Here is a 16686-nt window from a genome sequence, read left to right as displayed (position 1 = left end):
AGAAGGAGGTCAGAAATTGGTGACCCATCTCATCATTGATCATGGATTACAAGATTCTGTCCAAGGCCTTTGCCAATCGATTCTAGTTTGCTCTGGGGCAGGCGATCCACCTGGAACAGACTTGGGATGAACCCAGCAGGAAGATCACTGAGATCTCTGGCAGCCTTCTGCTGCTCTGGAATACCATCCCCTACGTGTGGGACAGGGTGGCAGACTGTTGCCTGCTCAGCTTGGACCAGGAGAAGGACTTTGACAGAATATCACACACTGACATGATGGACGTGCTCTCCAATATAGACTTTGAGGAGGGAATCTGAAATTGAATATAACCGCTCTGCACAGACATCAGTAACACGGTCCAAATTAACTGATGGGGAACAGAAAGCTTCCCCATCAAATCTGGAGTCAGGCAAGACTGCCTTTTCTGTCTTATTTGTATTGAACCTTTTATTGAATTCATCTGGAAAGAGAGGTGAGGCAGGGTTAAAGCATCTCTGTACAGGGCTAATGTTGCTGTCTTCTACTCGAATCCACTGTTGGTCCGCAGATTGATCAGCATCTGCGATTAGTCTGAACCAGCCCTAGGGCCGAGAGTGAATGCAGCAAAAGCAAGGCCATGTTCTTTGGCAACTGGCCAAACCAATCCTCTCTTCCTTTCAACATCAAGTCTGGTTCCTGCGGATGCTGGGAATCTGGTTTGGAGGAGCCAAGGTGTGCAGCAAGATGAATAGCCAAGGTAAAGCAGAAGTTGGGAATGTGGAATCATAGACCCTTCTCGATGGCGGCAAGAATCTGGTCATCAGGTGTAAGATGCTCTCGATTGCTCTAAGTGGCACAGAAGTGGCCCTTGTCCCACTCAAGCACTGTGTCCGTCACCCAAGCCATCTTCCATTTCATCTGGAGATCCAAAATGGATCACATCCATCGGGACACGATGTACAGGTCTGCAGAGAAAGGGGAGAAAACATTCCCAAGGTAGCTGTCATCCTGCTGCCCACCTTTATGTGTGACTGCATCAAGCTGTGCCTCGAGCCTAAGAACAGGCACAAAGTGCCACAAAGTGCTGAGGTAATAACCATCCCCAGTTTCGTGATGGATGGGTCTGGCCTCATTACTGCAGTACATTCCACTCAGTTGGAGTTTGCCGTATCTCTTGTCCCTCCTAGAAAAGTTTCTGTGGAAAAATACCTTTGACCTCAAGTCCACCAGTCTGTGGTCTGCACGGAATGCCCTGAGAGAGGAGATGATGGATCCTGTGGTTCCCCGAGCAGACTGTGAGATTCATTTGGCAGAATGCCTCGTCACTAGAGTTTTTAAAAGGCACCAAGTCCTTGCTTGGCTGTTAATGAAGAGGACCATCCCTGCTAGATCCTTTATATACAGCTGGACTGTCAACGCCACCACGCACTGCAGATGAAATAGTCAAAGTCATAGAGTAATATAGTGTGGAAACAGGCCCTTCAGCCCAACTGATCCATGCCAACCAAAATGCCCATCTAAGCAAGTCCCATTTGCCTGCATTTGGCCCATATCCCTCTAAACCTTTCCTATCCATGTACCTGTCCAAGTGTCTTTTAAACGTTGCTAATGTACCTGCCTCAACCACTTCCTCTGGCTGCACCCTCTGTGTGAAGAAGTTGCCCCTCAGGTCCTTTTTAAATCTCCCCCTTCTCACCTTAAACCTATGCCCTCTAGTTTTTGATTCCCTTTCCCTGGGAAAAAGACTGCGTGTATTCACCTTATCTATGCCCCTCATGATATTATACATCTCTGTAAGGTCACCCCTCAGTCTCATGATTGAACCCTGAAAGCAACAACCACCAGAGTATTTTCCATTTGATGCCCATTGACCTCAGTTTTACCAGAGCACCTTGATACCCCGCTGGGTCAAATGCTGCCTTGATATCAGGGGCAATCATTGTCACCTCAGCTGGTTGGTCCATGTTTGGACCAAGACTGTGATAAGATCTCCTGGCAAAACACAAACTGGGAATTAGTGGGTTATTGGTGAGTAAATATGGCTTGTTTGATTGTGAGTAGACTGATTGGGTAGTTTTTGTCCTGCTTTTCTGTAAATGGGACATCCCTGGGAAATTTTACGTTCTTGGGTAGATGCCAGTGTTGTAACCATACTGGAACAGCTAGACTGAAGTTGGTTGATCAGTGCTACAGCCGGGATGTTGTCTGGTACCGAAGCCTTTGCTACTCTCAGCTGTTTCCTGATACCACATTAAACAAATTGAATTGGATGGAAACCAGTTTCTGATGGTGTGGATGTCAGGAAGAAGCTGAGAAGGTTAAAAGAATGGGAGATCTCATTGCAGCACAGTGGCATAGCTGGTACAGCATAGAATCCTGACCTCTGCTGCTGTCTGTGCTTGTTCTCCCTGTATCTGTGTGTGCTGTGTGATTCTAATAATCATTTCCATTCTAATCTTAGAATGGACAAGGTTATTAGAAATAATGTCAAAGGCTTTTCACATCTCCCTACTAATGAACAAGTCTTTGGGGTACGTGTCTGGCTGATACTATTTTACGAAAATGACCAGGATTAAGCATCACAAAATCTTAAAGATTTTACACAAGAAGGCATCTATTTTAAGAAATCAAAGTCGTTAGATGCTGCAGCAGGTTACGGATACCAGACATCATTTTCATCCAAGAAAATAGGGTTGCAGTTGTGGATATTTTGATTAGATTCAAAGATAATTTGGAGTCTTTGAGTGTGGCCAATATTGAAGACTTGGCTAAGTACCACCATCTTGATGAAGCCATTAAGGACAAATGTAACATTGAAACAGTGAACTTCTTTGGGTTTATCATCAGAGCTATAGGGAAATGAGTCCCAGTAACTGATTCTATAATGAGCTTTCTCAGGATCACCAAATTTAAGACATTCATGGAACGAGTCTCTAGACTGAGCTTTCTAGAAACAATTACTGTTTTTAGATCATTTATGAATTCTTGACATAGGTGCTGGTGTTATATTTTTGTGGTTTTGGCTTTTATGGTGAAGATCTATCTAATATTGTTGTGATTCTGGTTACTTCATATTGTCTTAAATTAAAATTTATTATAAAATTAAAATTTATTATAACTTTTATTATAAAAGTTAACTATTTTAAACTTTTCAACACAAAACTAATCAAAAAGTCTAGACCCTAGCTCTACTTAGGGAGAGTAGAGCTCCATATGGGTGTCTGCCTGTTTATTTTTAATTTATTTTATCGCTCCCATTTAACCTCTTGCGGATAGTCAATGTGGACAAGCTCCATTAAAACTTGACATAGGTCACAGTCTACTGTTACGCTTAAGTAGTCAAATGCATTAACATCCAATTAATGACAGAACTGAATGAATGAATGAGATTCCATTGCCCATGCCTGCTGTCTAACGAAACCACAGTCAAGGGAACAGACTTAGGAGAATCAGCAGGGAAAGACAACCTTATTGAGTTTGATTCTAGCCTGGCACTGTGAAGACATGAGAGCTGTTCTTACAGACTAAATGCAGGACAAATGTACTTTTAGCTAAGGAAACTAGAGCGAAGGGCCACAGTCCCAACTGGAGGTAGGCCATTTGGAACTGAATTTTGTCAAAGGGTGGCAAACCTTTACAAGTGTCTATAACATTTTATCAAAACAGAGATCTGTAGTATGTCGATATTAAGGGCATCACGGGGTATAGGGATAGTGGGATAAAATGGTACCGAGGTACATATGAACCAGAATGATGGAGGGGACTTCAATGGTGTAAAGACTTACTCTCACTTCTATTTCTTATGTTCCTACAGGGCATTAAGTATAGGAGTTGGGAAGTTAGGTTGCAGTTATATAAGATAAGATTTCTTTATTAGTCACATGTACATCGAAACACACAGTGAAATGCATCTTTTGTGTAGAGTGTTCTGGGGTCCACCCGCAAGTGTCGCCACGCTTCCCGTGCCAATGTAGCACGCCCACAACTTCCTAACCCGTACGGCTTTGGAATGTGGGAGGAAACCGGTGCACCAGGAGGAAACCCACACAGACATGGGGAGAACGTACAAACTCCTTACAGACGGTGGCCGGAATTGAACCCTGGTTGCTGGTGCTGTAAAGCATTACACTAACTGCTACACTACCATGCCTGCCATTGGTGAGGCCGCACTTGGAGTATTGAGCACAGTTTTGGTCACCCTGTTATAGGAAAGATGTTATTAAACTAGAAAGAGTGCAGAAAAGATTTACCTGGACTTCGGGCCTGAGTTACAAGGAGAGGTTGTGTAGACTAGGATTTTATTGCCTGGAACGTAGGAGATTGAGGGTTGACCTGATAGAGGTGTATAAGATCATAGACAGGATGAAACCACATAGTCTTTTTCCCAGGGAGGATGTGCTAAAAACAAGAGGGCATAGATTTAAGATCAGAAGTGAGGGATTTAAAAGGGACATCGGGCAGCTTCTTCACGCAAAGGGTGGTGTGTATTTGGAATGAGCTGCCAGAAATAGTGGTTGAGGCGGGCACATTAGCAACATTTAAAAGCCACCTAGATAGCTCTGGATAGCAGACAGCACACAGGCAGGAGAGGTTTAGAGGGTTATGGGTGAACGCAGGCAGGTGGGACCAGCTCGCTGGGCAACACAGTCGGCATGGACGAGTTGGACCGAAGGGACTGTTTCCATGCTGTATGACTCTATGAGTTACGGTAAATGACTCTAGGTTCTATTCAATCCTGGGTCCAAATCCTTGCTTAAAGTCACCGGGATTCTATCATGCACACACCTCATGGCCGAGCTCTGGGAGCCAAGGTCTGTCTTGAAGCCCTGAGTGATCTCCCACACCAGACTCTGGAAGGACAGTTTGTGGAGGAGCAGCTCAGATTTCTGCTAGTTCTGGATCACCCTCAGACCCACAGCTCTGGTTGGTACAGGTCCTCCCTGGCTTATGAACACCCAACATGTGTACAGCCTGTCCATATAAATGAGTGTTTGGGAGATCGGCGGTAGGGCAGGTTTGAACGGTGTAAAGGCTCACTCTCCCTTCTGTTTCAGGTGTTCTTACAAATACTGATAAATGACTCCAGGTTCTATCCAGCCTTCAGACCAAATCCTTGTTAAAGTCACAAGGATCCTACCACGTGCGCACCTCATATCTGATAATTAGATATTGAGAATCAATAAACACAGAAGAGACAAAGAAAATATAGAGCACTCAGGTAGGATAAAGCAGATGGCAACTCTTTACAGTGGCTCTTGAAAGAGCCTTTGGTGAACTGAGAGGGAAGGTTTCAGGCATGCTCCCTGTGGATGCGGCAGGTTCGTGTCCTCACGGAGCCCCAGCAGGTAAACCTCTCTGGCCTCCTGCAGTGTTATGGTCTGTCCTGAGCAATCTCCCACACCAGGCCTTGGAAGGATAGTTTGTGGAAGAGCAACTCAAGAGTTCTGGTAGCACTCAGAGGCACAGTCCCAGGTCGGTAGCAGTGAGGCTTCTTCACTCCATCCACGGCTGGTCGCTTTAGTTGCCAGTTGTTTCCAGGAAGTCAAGGGGCATGAGGTAGACACAAGTCACGAACGATGAATGGTGGAGCAGGTTCGAATCTCACAGTACATCACTGCTAAATGACTTCAGGTTCTGTTCAGTCTCAACACTAAATCCTTGTTTAAAATCACCAGTGTTGTACCACACGTGCATCTCATACACACTAACTTGCAATTAAGTGTTAAGAATCAATAAACACAGAGACAAAGAAAATATAGAACGTGCGGGTGGAATAAAGGGAACAGCAGCTTTTTACAGTGGCTCTTAAGAGCCTTTGAAGGGCTGAGACGGAGAATTTCAGGCACAATCCCTGCAGTTGCATTGGGTCAGCTGGATGCCTGTGGGCCGGTGTCCCACTTGGTAGGGACAGTGCACAGGCTGGTATCATCACAGAGCCTCCTGCAGGTGGCCAAGCTCTGGGAGCCATGGTCTGTCCTGAAGTTCTGAGCGATGTCCCCCACCGTTCCCTGGAAGGACAGTACGTGGAGCAGCTCAGCTTCCTGCGAGTGCCAGATCACCCTCAGAGCCACAGTGGCGGTAGGTAAAGGTCCTCCCCAGCTTATGTACCGCCTGTCCATATAAGCGAGCATTTGGGATGTTATTGGGATTGGGATAGAGCAGTGGGATGGTTTTGCCAGCATCTTCTGCCATGTGGGAGCTCAGTTTGCAGTCACATTTCCAACTTGCAAATTGGGTTACCCAGGGAGAACCTGTAGAGGTGAAGTTCTTTCACTCTGTCGGTCACTGGCCACTTTATTCATCAGTTGCTCCTGGGGACCTTTCCCTCCAGTCAACTTGCTCGACCTCTGCATGGTCCTGACCAGCTTTTCCCCTCTGACTCACCACCATGATGAGATTGGTGGGGACAATGGCCAATCTGCCTTTTTACACACCGCGCGATCTGCCCTCACTTCTATTTCATGTCCTTACAATTCCTAGTAAATGACTCCAGGTTGCATTCAGCCTTAAGATCAAATCCTTGTTTAAAGTCACCAGAATTCTACAACTGTGGCTGCAGCAGGCCAGTTGGATGTCTCTGGGCTGGTGACTCACCAGTGCCTAGAATCAGCATCAGGTTTGTTATCACTGACATACATTGAGAAATTTGTTGTTTTGTGGCAGCAAGACATAAAAATTACTATCAGTTACAAAAATAAATAAATAGTGCAATCCATGAGTGTTCATGGGTTCATGAACCGTCCAGAAATCTGATGGCGGAGGGGAAGAAGCTGTTCCTGAAATGTTGGGTGTGAGTCTTCAGACTCCTGTACCTCCTCCCCAATGTGAACGTGAAGAGGACATGTCCCGGGTGGTGAGGGTTCTTAATGATAGATGCCCAGCCAGTTAAGTCTTGCTGGCCTTCTGCAGGTCCATGGTGGCCAAGCTCTGGGTCCGACGGTCTGTCTTGAAGTCCTAAACGATCTCCCACACCAGACCTTGGAAGGACAGTTTGCGGAGGAGCAACTCAGATTTCTGCTGGCCCTGGATCTCCTTCAGAGCCACGGTGCTGGGTCAGTAGCGTTGAGGCTTCTTCACTGCATCTGTGACTGGTTGATTTAGTCACCAGTTGCTTCTGGGGAGTTCCCTCCCAATGTATAGGAGGGAAAAGCAGAGCAGTGATAGGTGGACAAAAGAGGGGAGGCGGGGTGGGCACAAGGTAGTGATGGGTAGATGCAGGTAAGAGATAGTGATAGGCAGGTGTGGGGGAGGAGGGGAGAGCAGATCCACCGGGGGATGGGTCAAAGGTAAGGAGAGAGAGGGGAAAAAAAGGTAGAAAAAAAGATAGGCTAGGAAAGGGAAGAAGCATGGTGGGGGGGGTTTGTGGGGAAGGGGCGTGAGGTTTACTTAAAGTGGGAGAATTCAATGTTCATGCCGTTAGGCTGCAAGATTCCAAGACGGAAAATGAGGTGCTGTTCCTCCAGTTTGCGCTTGGAATTCTCCTGGCAGTGGAGGAGGCTGAGGACTGACATATCTGTGATAGTGTGGGAGGGGGAGTTGAAGTGACTGACAACGGGGAGATGCAGATCGCTTTGTCCATAACCACCTCCTATATATCGGGCTTCCTCTTTTCCTATCTTCAGACCTGAGGAAGGGTCCTGACCCGAAACGTTGACCACCTGCTTTTCTCCACGGATGCTGCCTGGCCTGCTGAGTTCCTCCAGCATCATCATGTTTTACTCTTAAATGACTCCAGGTTTGACAGCAAACCCTTGTTTAAGGTTACTAGAATTCTACCACGGGTGCAGCTGGTACACATTATCTGGTAATTAAATGTTGCTAATTAATAAGCACAAAGAGACAAAGAAAACACAGAGCACTTGGGTGGAATAAAGGAGATGGCAGCTCTTTACAGCAGTTCTTAAAAGAGCCTTTGTTGTACTGAGACTGAGGGAGGGTTACAGGCGCGCTCTCTGTGGACCTGCGTTGAAGTCCTGAGCGCTCTCCCACACCAGACCCTGGAAGAACGGTTAGTGGGGGAAACAGCTCAGTAGATTTCTGGTAGTGCCAGATCTCCCTCAGAGCCATAGGGCTGGGTCAGTAGTGACGTCTCCCTCACTCCGCCCTGGCTGCCCACTGTGGTCACCAGCTGTTTGTGGGGAGCATTCCCTCCACCCGACATGCACTGTCTGCTCAGTCAGGACCACTCACCTGCCACTTCTCCCGGGGCACTGGCCAATCAGCCTTTTATACACTATGAAGGCCCACCCTCAATGCTGATTGGGCCTCGGGCTCTTGCCAATCAGGTTTAGGTCAAATCTGGTTGGGGAACTGACACTTTGGAGCTGGGAGAAATTGTCCCTTTGGAAAAACCCACCAATTTCTGAGCAAGAAATTGCTAAGATGTTATTCTGCATGTATTAAAGGGGCTGTTGCTGGAAATATTATAAGTGGTCATCAGGTGAAGCTGGTCATCAGATGCAAGGTGCACTCGATGTTACTGTATGTGACACTCCCACTGCACCGTGGCAGTCATCTTCCTGATGGTGCGATGAGAGGGAGACGGTCGCCCACATCTTTGGGGACTGTGTATCTGCAAAGGAGGCCTGGAGGAGATTGCACATGACTTCTTGTGGTTCATCCAAAACAGCTGTGTAAGAGAGGACTCTCTGATCTGTGGGCTGTCCCCATCCATACAGATCAATTCATCATATCAGCACATCGAGGTAGTACAAGGGAAAAACAATAACAGAATGCAGAATATAGTGTTACAATTACAGAGAAAGTGCAGTGCAGGCAGGTTAAGAATCCATCTTACCATACAAGATGTCCGTTGAATAGTCTTATAACAGCAGGATAGAAACTGTCTGGTGGTACATGCTTTCAGGCTTTAGTGTCTTCTGCTCGATTGGAGGGGGGAGAGAAGAGAGAATGTCCAGGGTGGGGGGTGGGTTTGATTATGCTGGCTGTTTTAATGAGACACTGAGAAGTGTAGACGGAGTCCATGGAGGAGAGGCTGGTTTTTGTGATGTGCTGAGATGAATCCACAACGCTCTACAATTTCTTGCGGTCTTGGGCACAGCAGTTGCCACATCAAGCCAGATAGGATGCTTTCTTTGGTGCATCTATAAAAATTGGTGAGGATCAACAGGGACATGCCAAATTTCTTTAGCTTCATGAGGAAGTACAGGCGCTGGTGCGCTCCCTTGTCCATGGTGTCTATGTGCTTGGACTGGCTGCATCATGATCTGGTACAGCAATTCGAATGCACAGGAACATAGAAGGCTGCAGAGAGTAGTGGAGTCTGCCCAATACATCACGGGCACATCTATCCCCACCATCGGTAGTATCTACAGGAGGCACTGCCTCAAGAAGGCAACATCCACCACCAAAGATCCCCACTATCTGGGCCGTGCCATCTTCTCATGGCTGCCATCGAGCAGGAAGTACAGAAGGCTGAAGCCCCACACCACCAGGTTCAAGAACAGTTACTTCCCTTCAACTATTTGATTCTTGAATCAACCAGCACAACCCTAATCACTGGAGTTTAGCAACACAATGACCATTTTGATCACTTTGCACTAAAATGGACTTTTTGTTCTAATTGTGTTCTTTCTTGTAAAAATTGTGTATAATTTATGTTTTTCTTGTGAATGCTGCTTATCTGATGCTATGTGCCTGTGATGCTGCTGCAAGTAAGTTTTTCATTGCACCTGTGCACACATGTACTTGTCATTATGACAATAAACTCAACTTTGACTTTGACAAGCTGTTGGTGATGTTTACACCTGGGAAGTATCTCCACCTCAGCACCATTCATGTAAACAGGAGTGTGTGCACTGCCCTGCTTCCTGCAGTAAATGACTAGCTCTTTTGTTTTGCTGACATTGAGGGAAAGGTTGTTGTCATGACACCATGCCACTAGGCACTCTATCTTCTTCCTGTACTCCAACTCATCATTATTCGAGATTCAGCCCTCTATGGTGGTGTCATCTGCAAACTTGTAGATGGAGTTAGAGCAGAATCTGACCACACAATCGTGAGTGTATAGGGAGTAGAGTAAGCAACTGAGGATGCAGCCTTGTGGGACACCAGTGTTGAGGATAATCCTGCCGGAGGCATTGCTGCCTATCCCTACTGATTACATTCAGTTGGTCAGGAAGTCGAGGATCCAGTTGCAAAGAGAGTCCCAGGTCTAGGAGCCTGGAGATGAGTTTGCTTTGAATTATGGTATTGAAGGTGGAGCTGTATTCTTGTGTAGGTGTCTTTATTCTTGTGTAGGTGTCTTTATTCTTGTGTAGGTGACTTTATTATCCAGATGCTCCAGTGATGAGTGTAGTGCCAGGGAGATGGTGTCTGCCATGGACCTGTTTCAGTGGTAGGCGAATTGCATTGGGAGGCTGGATTTGACGTGAGCAATGACCAGCCTCTCGAAACACTTCATGATGGTAGATGTCAGAGCCACCAGCTGATAGTCATTAGGGCAAGTTACCTTATTTTTCTTTGGTACTGAGATGATAGTGGTCTTCTTAAAGCAGGTGGGAACCTCAGATTGAGGTAGGGAGAGGAAAGGGAGTAGGAAAAATATGTTAACGCTACTAATGTACAGAATCAATAACACTGTGGACCGAACAACACTACGAATGTAAAGAGCCATGCACTGTTCTTTTTTTGCACTTGTACTTATCTTGTTATTCTGAATAGAGTCCTTTTTTGGAATAAAATGTCATCTTCCTGATGCCTCATTGCTTGAATTTATAACAGACAGGAAGCCCCAGCCCGACTGCTGGTGAGAAGGGCCCTCTCCGCCACATCCTTCACATACAGCTGGACTCTCAATCCCACCGCACAATAGGTGGCTGCAGTGCAGATGAGACAGTCATCCATCTTCTTGTGGATGGTGTGTTTGCCCGGAAGGTCCAGAAAAGCCTACAGTGGTCTTTGTTGAGGTTCTGAGCAGCTGCATAACACAGGACTCTGTGCTCCATAGGTTGATCCCAGGGACATGGACTGATACAAACATTGATTGCTGCTGGAAGATCAATAAATCGGTGAAAGATGCATTTTGATCTGCATGAAATTTGTTAGTCAATCTGGTTCAGGAGACACCTGCAACTGACTGGCACCTTCCAAGGTATTGAGAGACACACCGAAGCTCAGTGCAGTCGCCACAAAATCTTCACGAGAAAGGATCATGGTCTTGCAACCTGCTGCCACTGGACACTGAGAGGTTGGGTCCTACGTAATAGCCTCACAAACACTGCACTGACACAGTGTTTAAGGCTGAAACATCAGTGACATTGATAAATTGTAAGGAGATGTGTTGGATTGCTTGGTACAGTGAATAAAGAAAATTACATTTCCCAATTTTATTTTCTATATAAATCATGAATGGTTTATCTTTGGAACAAAACACCTAGGCTGCCTAAGGTACTGATGGATTTAACTACAGCATAAAACAAACAGCAGAAACTGTTCCCGTTCGCAGATAAGGTGAGACCAGGGACTCAGATCTAAGTTGATGAGCAAAGACACAGGTGGTTGTAAGGGGGGAAAGAATCCTTTTGATATTAAGTGCGGTTTTGTTCTGGAACTCAGTGCCTGTATATGCTAGAAAAAGCCAATCAAGGCTTTCAAAGGGGAACCGGATAGAGGAGGAAATATGTGCAGTGCTATGGCAAAGAGCAGGGGAATGAAATTTTGCTCGACAGTGTCTGACATCTGACATAGACTTTAGGGGCTGAATGGCCTCTTTCTGTGCTGATTCTATGAATTAGCAGTGCAGACACCACTTTCTCACACAGATTCTCATTCACTGTTTCACAGCCGTTTACAGCAGGAATCAGTCTCACACTGATCCCAAGTGATGCACATAATCAATCAATCAATCTGTAAAACAGGAGAAGTAAGATTGTTCCTTCTTTGCCTGGACATTGATTTAGAAGGGTAAGCTTGATCCAATGTCATAAGCACAATCAGATTGGAAGACACTGTGTCAATGTTACAATAGTGTAGCGAGAGCTATTCATTAGAAAATGCATCAAACTTATGCACTGAAACCTCAGCTTAACACCACTTTAATTATTGGGTGAAAGCATGGTACTTGTTCACAAGTTGCACGGTTACCAATTAAAACCAACAGCATGAAATAGCACAAGTTACAAATTATCTGATAGATGAAAAGCTATTTGGTCTGGCCTGAACCAGGGAGTTAGTATTCCTGCTAGGAGCAGTTTATATTGAAAGATGTTTCCTGTTTCGAGAGTGTTTAATGCAGCCTTTTGGTAGATTATTGAAGTTTTAGAGGACCGAAAGGCAAAAAGTACTCTAAATTCTACCAACATCAGGAAATCAATCAGCTTTGGTGGGTCTTGGTACTTGAGACGCTCTTCCAATGCACTGATCAAAATAAAACAATAAAACAAAACTAAGGTATATCAGGGTAATCAAATAGAGTGCAGATATCCAGAGAAAGGAGTTCTTTCCCAACAAAATAGGCAGACCCCAGTCCCCGGTGAAATATTATCCAGCGACATATTTACATTGAAGACGATGAATCCCCAAGCAAGGAGTACATAATGGACAGGAGGGCAACATTTTCATAGTTCTCATTTATGGGAGCAGCAGCTGTGGGAAGAAATGCAGGGTTTTGACAACTCCTTTCCTCCTACGGATGCTGCCTAACCCGCAGAGTTCCTCCAGCATTGCTCCAGATTCCAGCATCTGCAGCCTCTTCCAGCAGATTATTTGTTTACTTTGCATCTAATGCGCCATCAAGTGAATCCATTCTGTACACAAGGCACCGATGGGCTCTGTGAACAACACACCATATTGTTGTTGAGAAGCTGTTACACTGGATTCAGCCCCCCAGCGCGGAGCGGCGGCAGGACAACGACGCGCTGCTTCAACCTACAGAGGACTTAGTGAAGGCTCTCAAGGATTGTGGTGTGGAAACTTGCCATTGGTTCCTTCGGCTTTGCAATTGCTTCACCAATCAGAGGGAAACGACACGAATTATGTCACCACAACCCAATCACAATCACGATCTGCACCAATCCTTTATTAGCATAAGACGGTGGACGCTGCCTATATAAGTGGGGAGCGGCGACGTACTGCATTGTGTTTCAGACCGTCTGCAATTAAAATGCCTGAAGAGAAGAAAGTGGTTTCGAAGAAAGGCGCTAAAAAGACATTAAATAAAGCGCCAGCCAAGGGCACCAAGAAGCGGAGGAAGTTGAGGAAGGAGAGTTACTCCATCTACATCTACAAAGTGATGAAGCAGGTTCACCCCGACACCGGCATCTCCTCCAAGGCCATGAGCATCATGAACTCGTTTGTGAACGATATTTTCGAGCGCATCGCTGGCGAGGCTTCCCGCCTGGCCCATTACAACAAGAGGCTGACCATTAGTTCCCGGGAGATCCAGACGGCCGTGCGCCTGCTGCTGCCTGGGGAACTGGCCAAGCACGCCGTGTCGGAAGGGACAAAGGCGGTGACCAAGTACACCAGCTCTAAGTGAAGCTCCACAACGGACTGCAAAAAAATCTCTCAAAACAAAGGCTCTTCTAAGAGCCACCCACATCTCTGAAACAGCTATGCCAGCGTTGCTGTACGTATACTTTTTGTATGAAATTAAGGTTCTTGATGAAGCAATCAGCTCGCTACTGATTCCTGTTTCGGCCTCAAGTAACACCACTCTCCCGAAAAGGCGGCTTCATTGATCTGTAGCATTGTTGTGTTGTTTTTCGTACGTAATAAAGCAGACCTTGTCTCCAATCCTTGCTCATAGTAGCAATTAGTTATGCGTAAATGTATTGTTTTGGTTACAAAGCAGGGAAACGTTCGCACCGACCTTCAAGCACCCATCTACGCGAATCCTTTATATTCTTCATTGCAATCCCATCGACTTGACAGCCTCTTCCCTTTCTCATTCTCCGACCACCCACCCGTACGTTCAGGGGCAAGTCACGGCAGACAATTAACCTGCCAACCAACACCTATCTAGGATGTGGAAGGGAACCCAGACACAGGATGATCGTGTGAACTCCACCCGAGGTGTTCCGTGGGATGTGGATGTCTCGGGCAGTGCTAGCATTTGTTGTCCATCCTAACTGTCCCCACTCACGGTACCATCCCTACTACCTTCTCAGGAGCGACGGAAGGACCAGTGGTTCTCTTTCTTCCCCCCCCCCCCCCCCCCCGCAAAGGTTGAGTTTGAATGTCCTATCGTGTAATAGTGTGATTACCACGTTCTCGGAGCGACACTTCGGCCCCACCTCGTCATGCCCACAATGAGAGTCCACATCCGTCCCGACCCCATTATCCAGCAGTCAGCCCTTTGCCTTCCGATGAGATGGTACTTAACTAAATACCTACATATTGTGGGAGTACCTGCCTCCACCAACCGCATCATGGAGTCATAGAGCACAGAAACAGGCCCTTCGGCCCAATTCGTCCGTGCCGACCACTTGCCTGCATTTGGCCCATAATCGTCCTAAACCTTCCCTATCCGTGTAATTGTCTAAATGTCTTTTTAAGTGTTGTAATTGTCCCCACCTCTACCACCTCCTCCGGCAGCCGGTCACATATACTCTCCACTCACTGTGTGGAAAAAGTTGCCCCTTGGGTCCTTTTTTCCCCTCTCAATTTAAACCTATGCCCTCTAGTTTTGGGCTCCCCTACTCCTGGGGGGGGGGGGGAGAGGAGAAGAGAGGGTGCCAAAGCCTATCTATGCTGCTCATGATTTTATAAACCTCCATAAGGTCACCTCTTAGCCTCCTGTGCTCCAGGGAAATAAATCCTAGCCTATCCAGCCTCTCCTTATAACCCAAGCCCTCCAGTATTGGTTTATTATTATCACTTGTACCAAGGTACAATGGAAAAACTTGTCTTGCAGACCCATCGTACAGGTCAATTCATTACACAGTGCAGTTACATTGAATTAGTAGAGTGCATTGAGGTAGTACAGGTAAAAACAATAACAGAGTAAAGTGTCACAGCTGGTAAATCTTTTTTTGCATCCTCTCCAGTTTAATGACATCCATCCCACATCTTCTGGACTTCAACCACCCTATGGATGAAAATATTCTTGAGACATAAATCATAGTCATACAGCACAGGAACAGGCCCTTTGGCCCACCATGTCTATGCTATCAAGTACCCATCTACAGTAATCTAATTTACCCATGTGGTCCATTGCCTTTTTTGCCTTGGCAATTAACATGCTCGTCAAGACTTTTTCCTCAAGACGGGTCCAAGATGAAAAGGAACAGAATGAAACGGCAAGAGATTTTCTCAGGTCTCTTCCCTTCAGTAGCAGCGACAACCCAGAGTGCAGGCAATACAAAGGAATTTAAAGCAGCAGCGAAGTGAGATACTTTTAAAGCATACAATGTTTCTGGCAATGAACACTTTATGCAGAATCTCATCTGATAGGTTTTATTCTTTGTGCTGAAATTGGGGCTTTTTCAGCTAACTGGCACCAGAGGTTTCTGATCTGTCATTCCTTTGATCAGATTTGTAGTTAAACCTGATTCAGGCTGAGGGCAGAGTCCTTATTAACTGTCTCACTATCCTGGATCACAGTGCACCCCGGGTCTGGCAAACCAGGAGCACCAAATCAGAACAAATTCAGACACAGCAATCGAAAACCAGGCTGGACCCTTCACCTGAACCGTTAACTCTTGTTTCTCTCTCCACGGATGCTGCCTGTCCTACTGAGTGTTCCCAGCATTTTCATTTTTTGTTTCAGATTACCAGCATCTAAAGTTGTTTTGATTTTCATTCACTAGATAGAGGGCTTCCATTCATGAGAGACCAAATAAGCTGGGTACATTTTCCTTGAAACTAAGGAGGGATCTGACAGAGGTTTATAAAGTTGTGAGGTGCATAAATAAGGCAAATAGTAACAAACTTTTCCAATAGCAAAGGTGTCTAAAAACTAGAAGGCCTAGGTTCAAGGTGGGAGGTTTGGAGGGGATCCAAGGAAGGACTTTTTACACCCAGTGGGTGGTTGGAACCTGGAACGCATTGCCCAAGGGAGTTGTGGGGGTACAGAGTCTCCCAACATTTAAGTACCTAAACAGAATCAGATTTATTATCACTGCCTCATGATGTGAAATGTGTTGTGTTGCGGCAGCAGTACAGTGCAAGACATAAAATACTGTAAATTACAAAATAAATAGTGCAAAAAGGAGTAACGAGGCAGTGTTTATGGGTTCATGGACTGTTCAGAAATCTGATGGTGGAGGGGAAGAAGGTGTTTCTGAATAGTTGAGTGTTTGTCTTCAGGCTCCTGTACCTCTTCCCTGATGGTAGTAACTAAAAGAGAGCATGTCCCAGATGGTGAGGGTCCTTAGTGATGAATACCACCTTCTTGAGGTACCGCCTCTTGAAGAAGTCATCAGTGGTGGTGAAGGTTGGCCTGTGATGGAGCTGGCTGAGTCTACAACCCTCTGTAGCCTCTTGTGCATTGGAGCCTCCATACCAGGCTGTGATGCAACAAGTCATCTATAGAAATTTACAAGAGTCATTGGAGACATACCAAATTTCCTCAACCTCATAACGAAGTAGAGCTGCTGGCATGCCTTCTTCATGATTGCATCAATGTGTTGGGCCCAGGACAAATCCTCCAAGATGTTGACACCCAAGAACTTAAAACAAGTACTTGAATCACCAAAGCATGGAAAGCTATGGACAAAGTGTTCCTAAATGGGATTAGTGTAGATA

At 45.9% G+C, this 16686-nt stretch overlaps 1 protein-coding gene across 1 annotated transcript; it reads left to right on the top strand.

Annotated features, from left to right (window-relative positions):
• The first annotated feature begins 13065 nt into the window (after nt 1-13065).
• Nucleotides 13066-13734, top strand: LOC127584348 (histone H2B 1/2-like). Its single transcript, XM_052041068.1, has one exon. It carries the CDS (start codon nt 13103-13105, stop codon nt 13475-13477), a length of 375 nt encoding a protein of 124 aa, XP_051897028.1. The 5' UTR covers nt 13066-13102; the 3' UTR covers nt 13478-13734.
• Nucleotides 13735-16686: the final 2952 nt, after the last annotated feature.

Source organism: Pristis pectinata, chromosome 29 (genome assembly GCF_009764475.1).
Source record: "Pristis pectinata isolate sPriPec2 chromosome 29, sPriPec2.1.pri, whole genome shotgun sequence".
Classification (NCBI taxonomy): domain Eukaryota; kingdom Metazoa; phylum Chordata; class Chondrichthyes; order Rhinopristiformes; family Pristidae; genus Pristis; species Pristis pectinata.
Note: the sequence above shows the minus strand (reverse complement) of the source record. Positions and strands in the feature narration are given on the sequence as shown.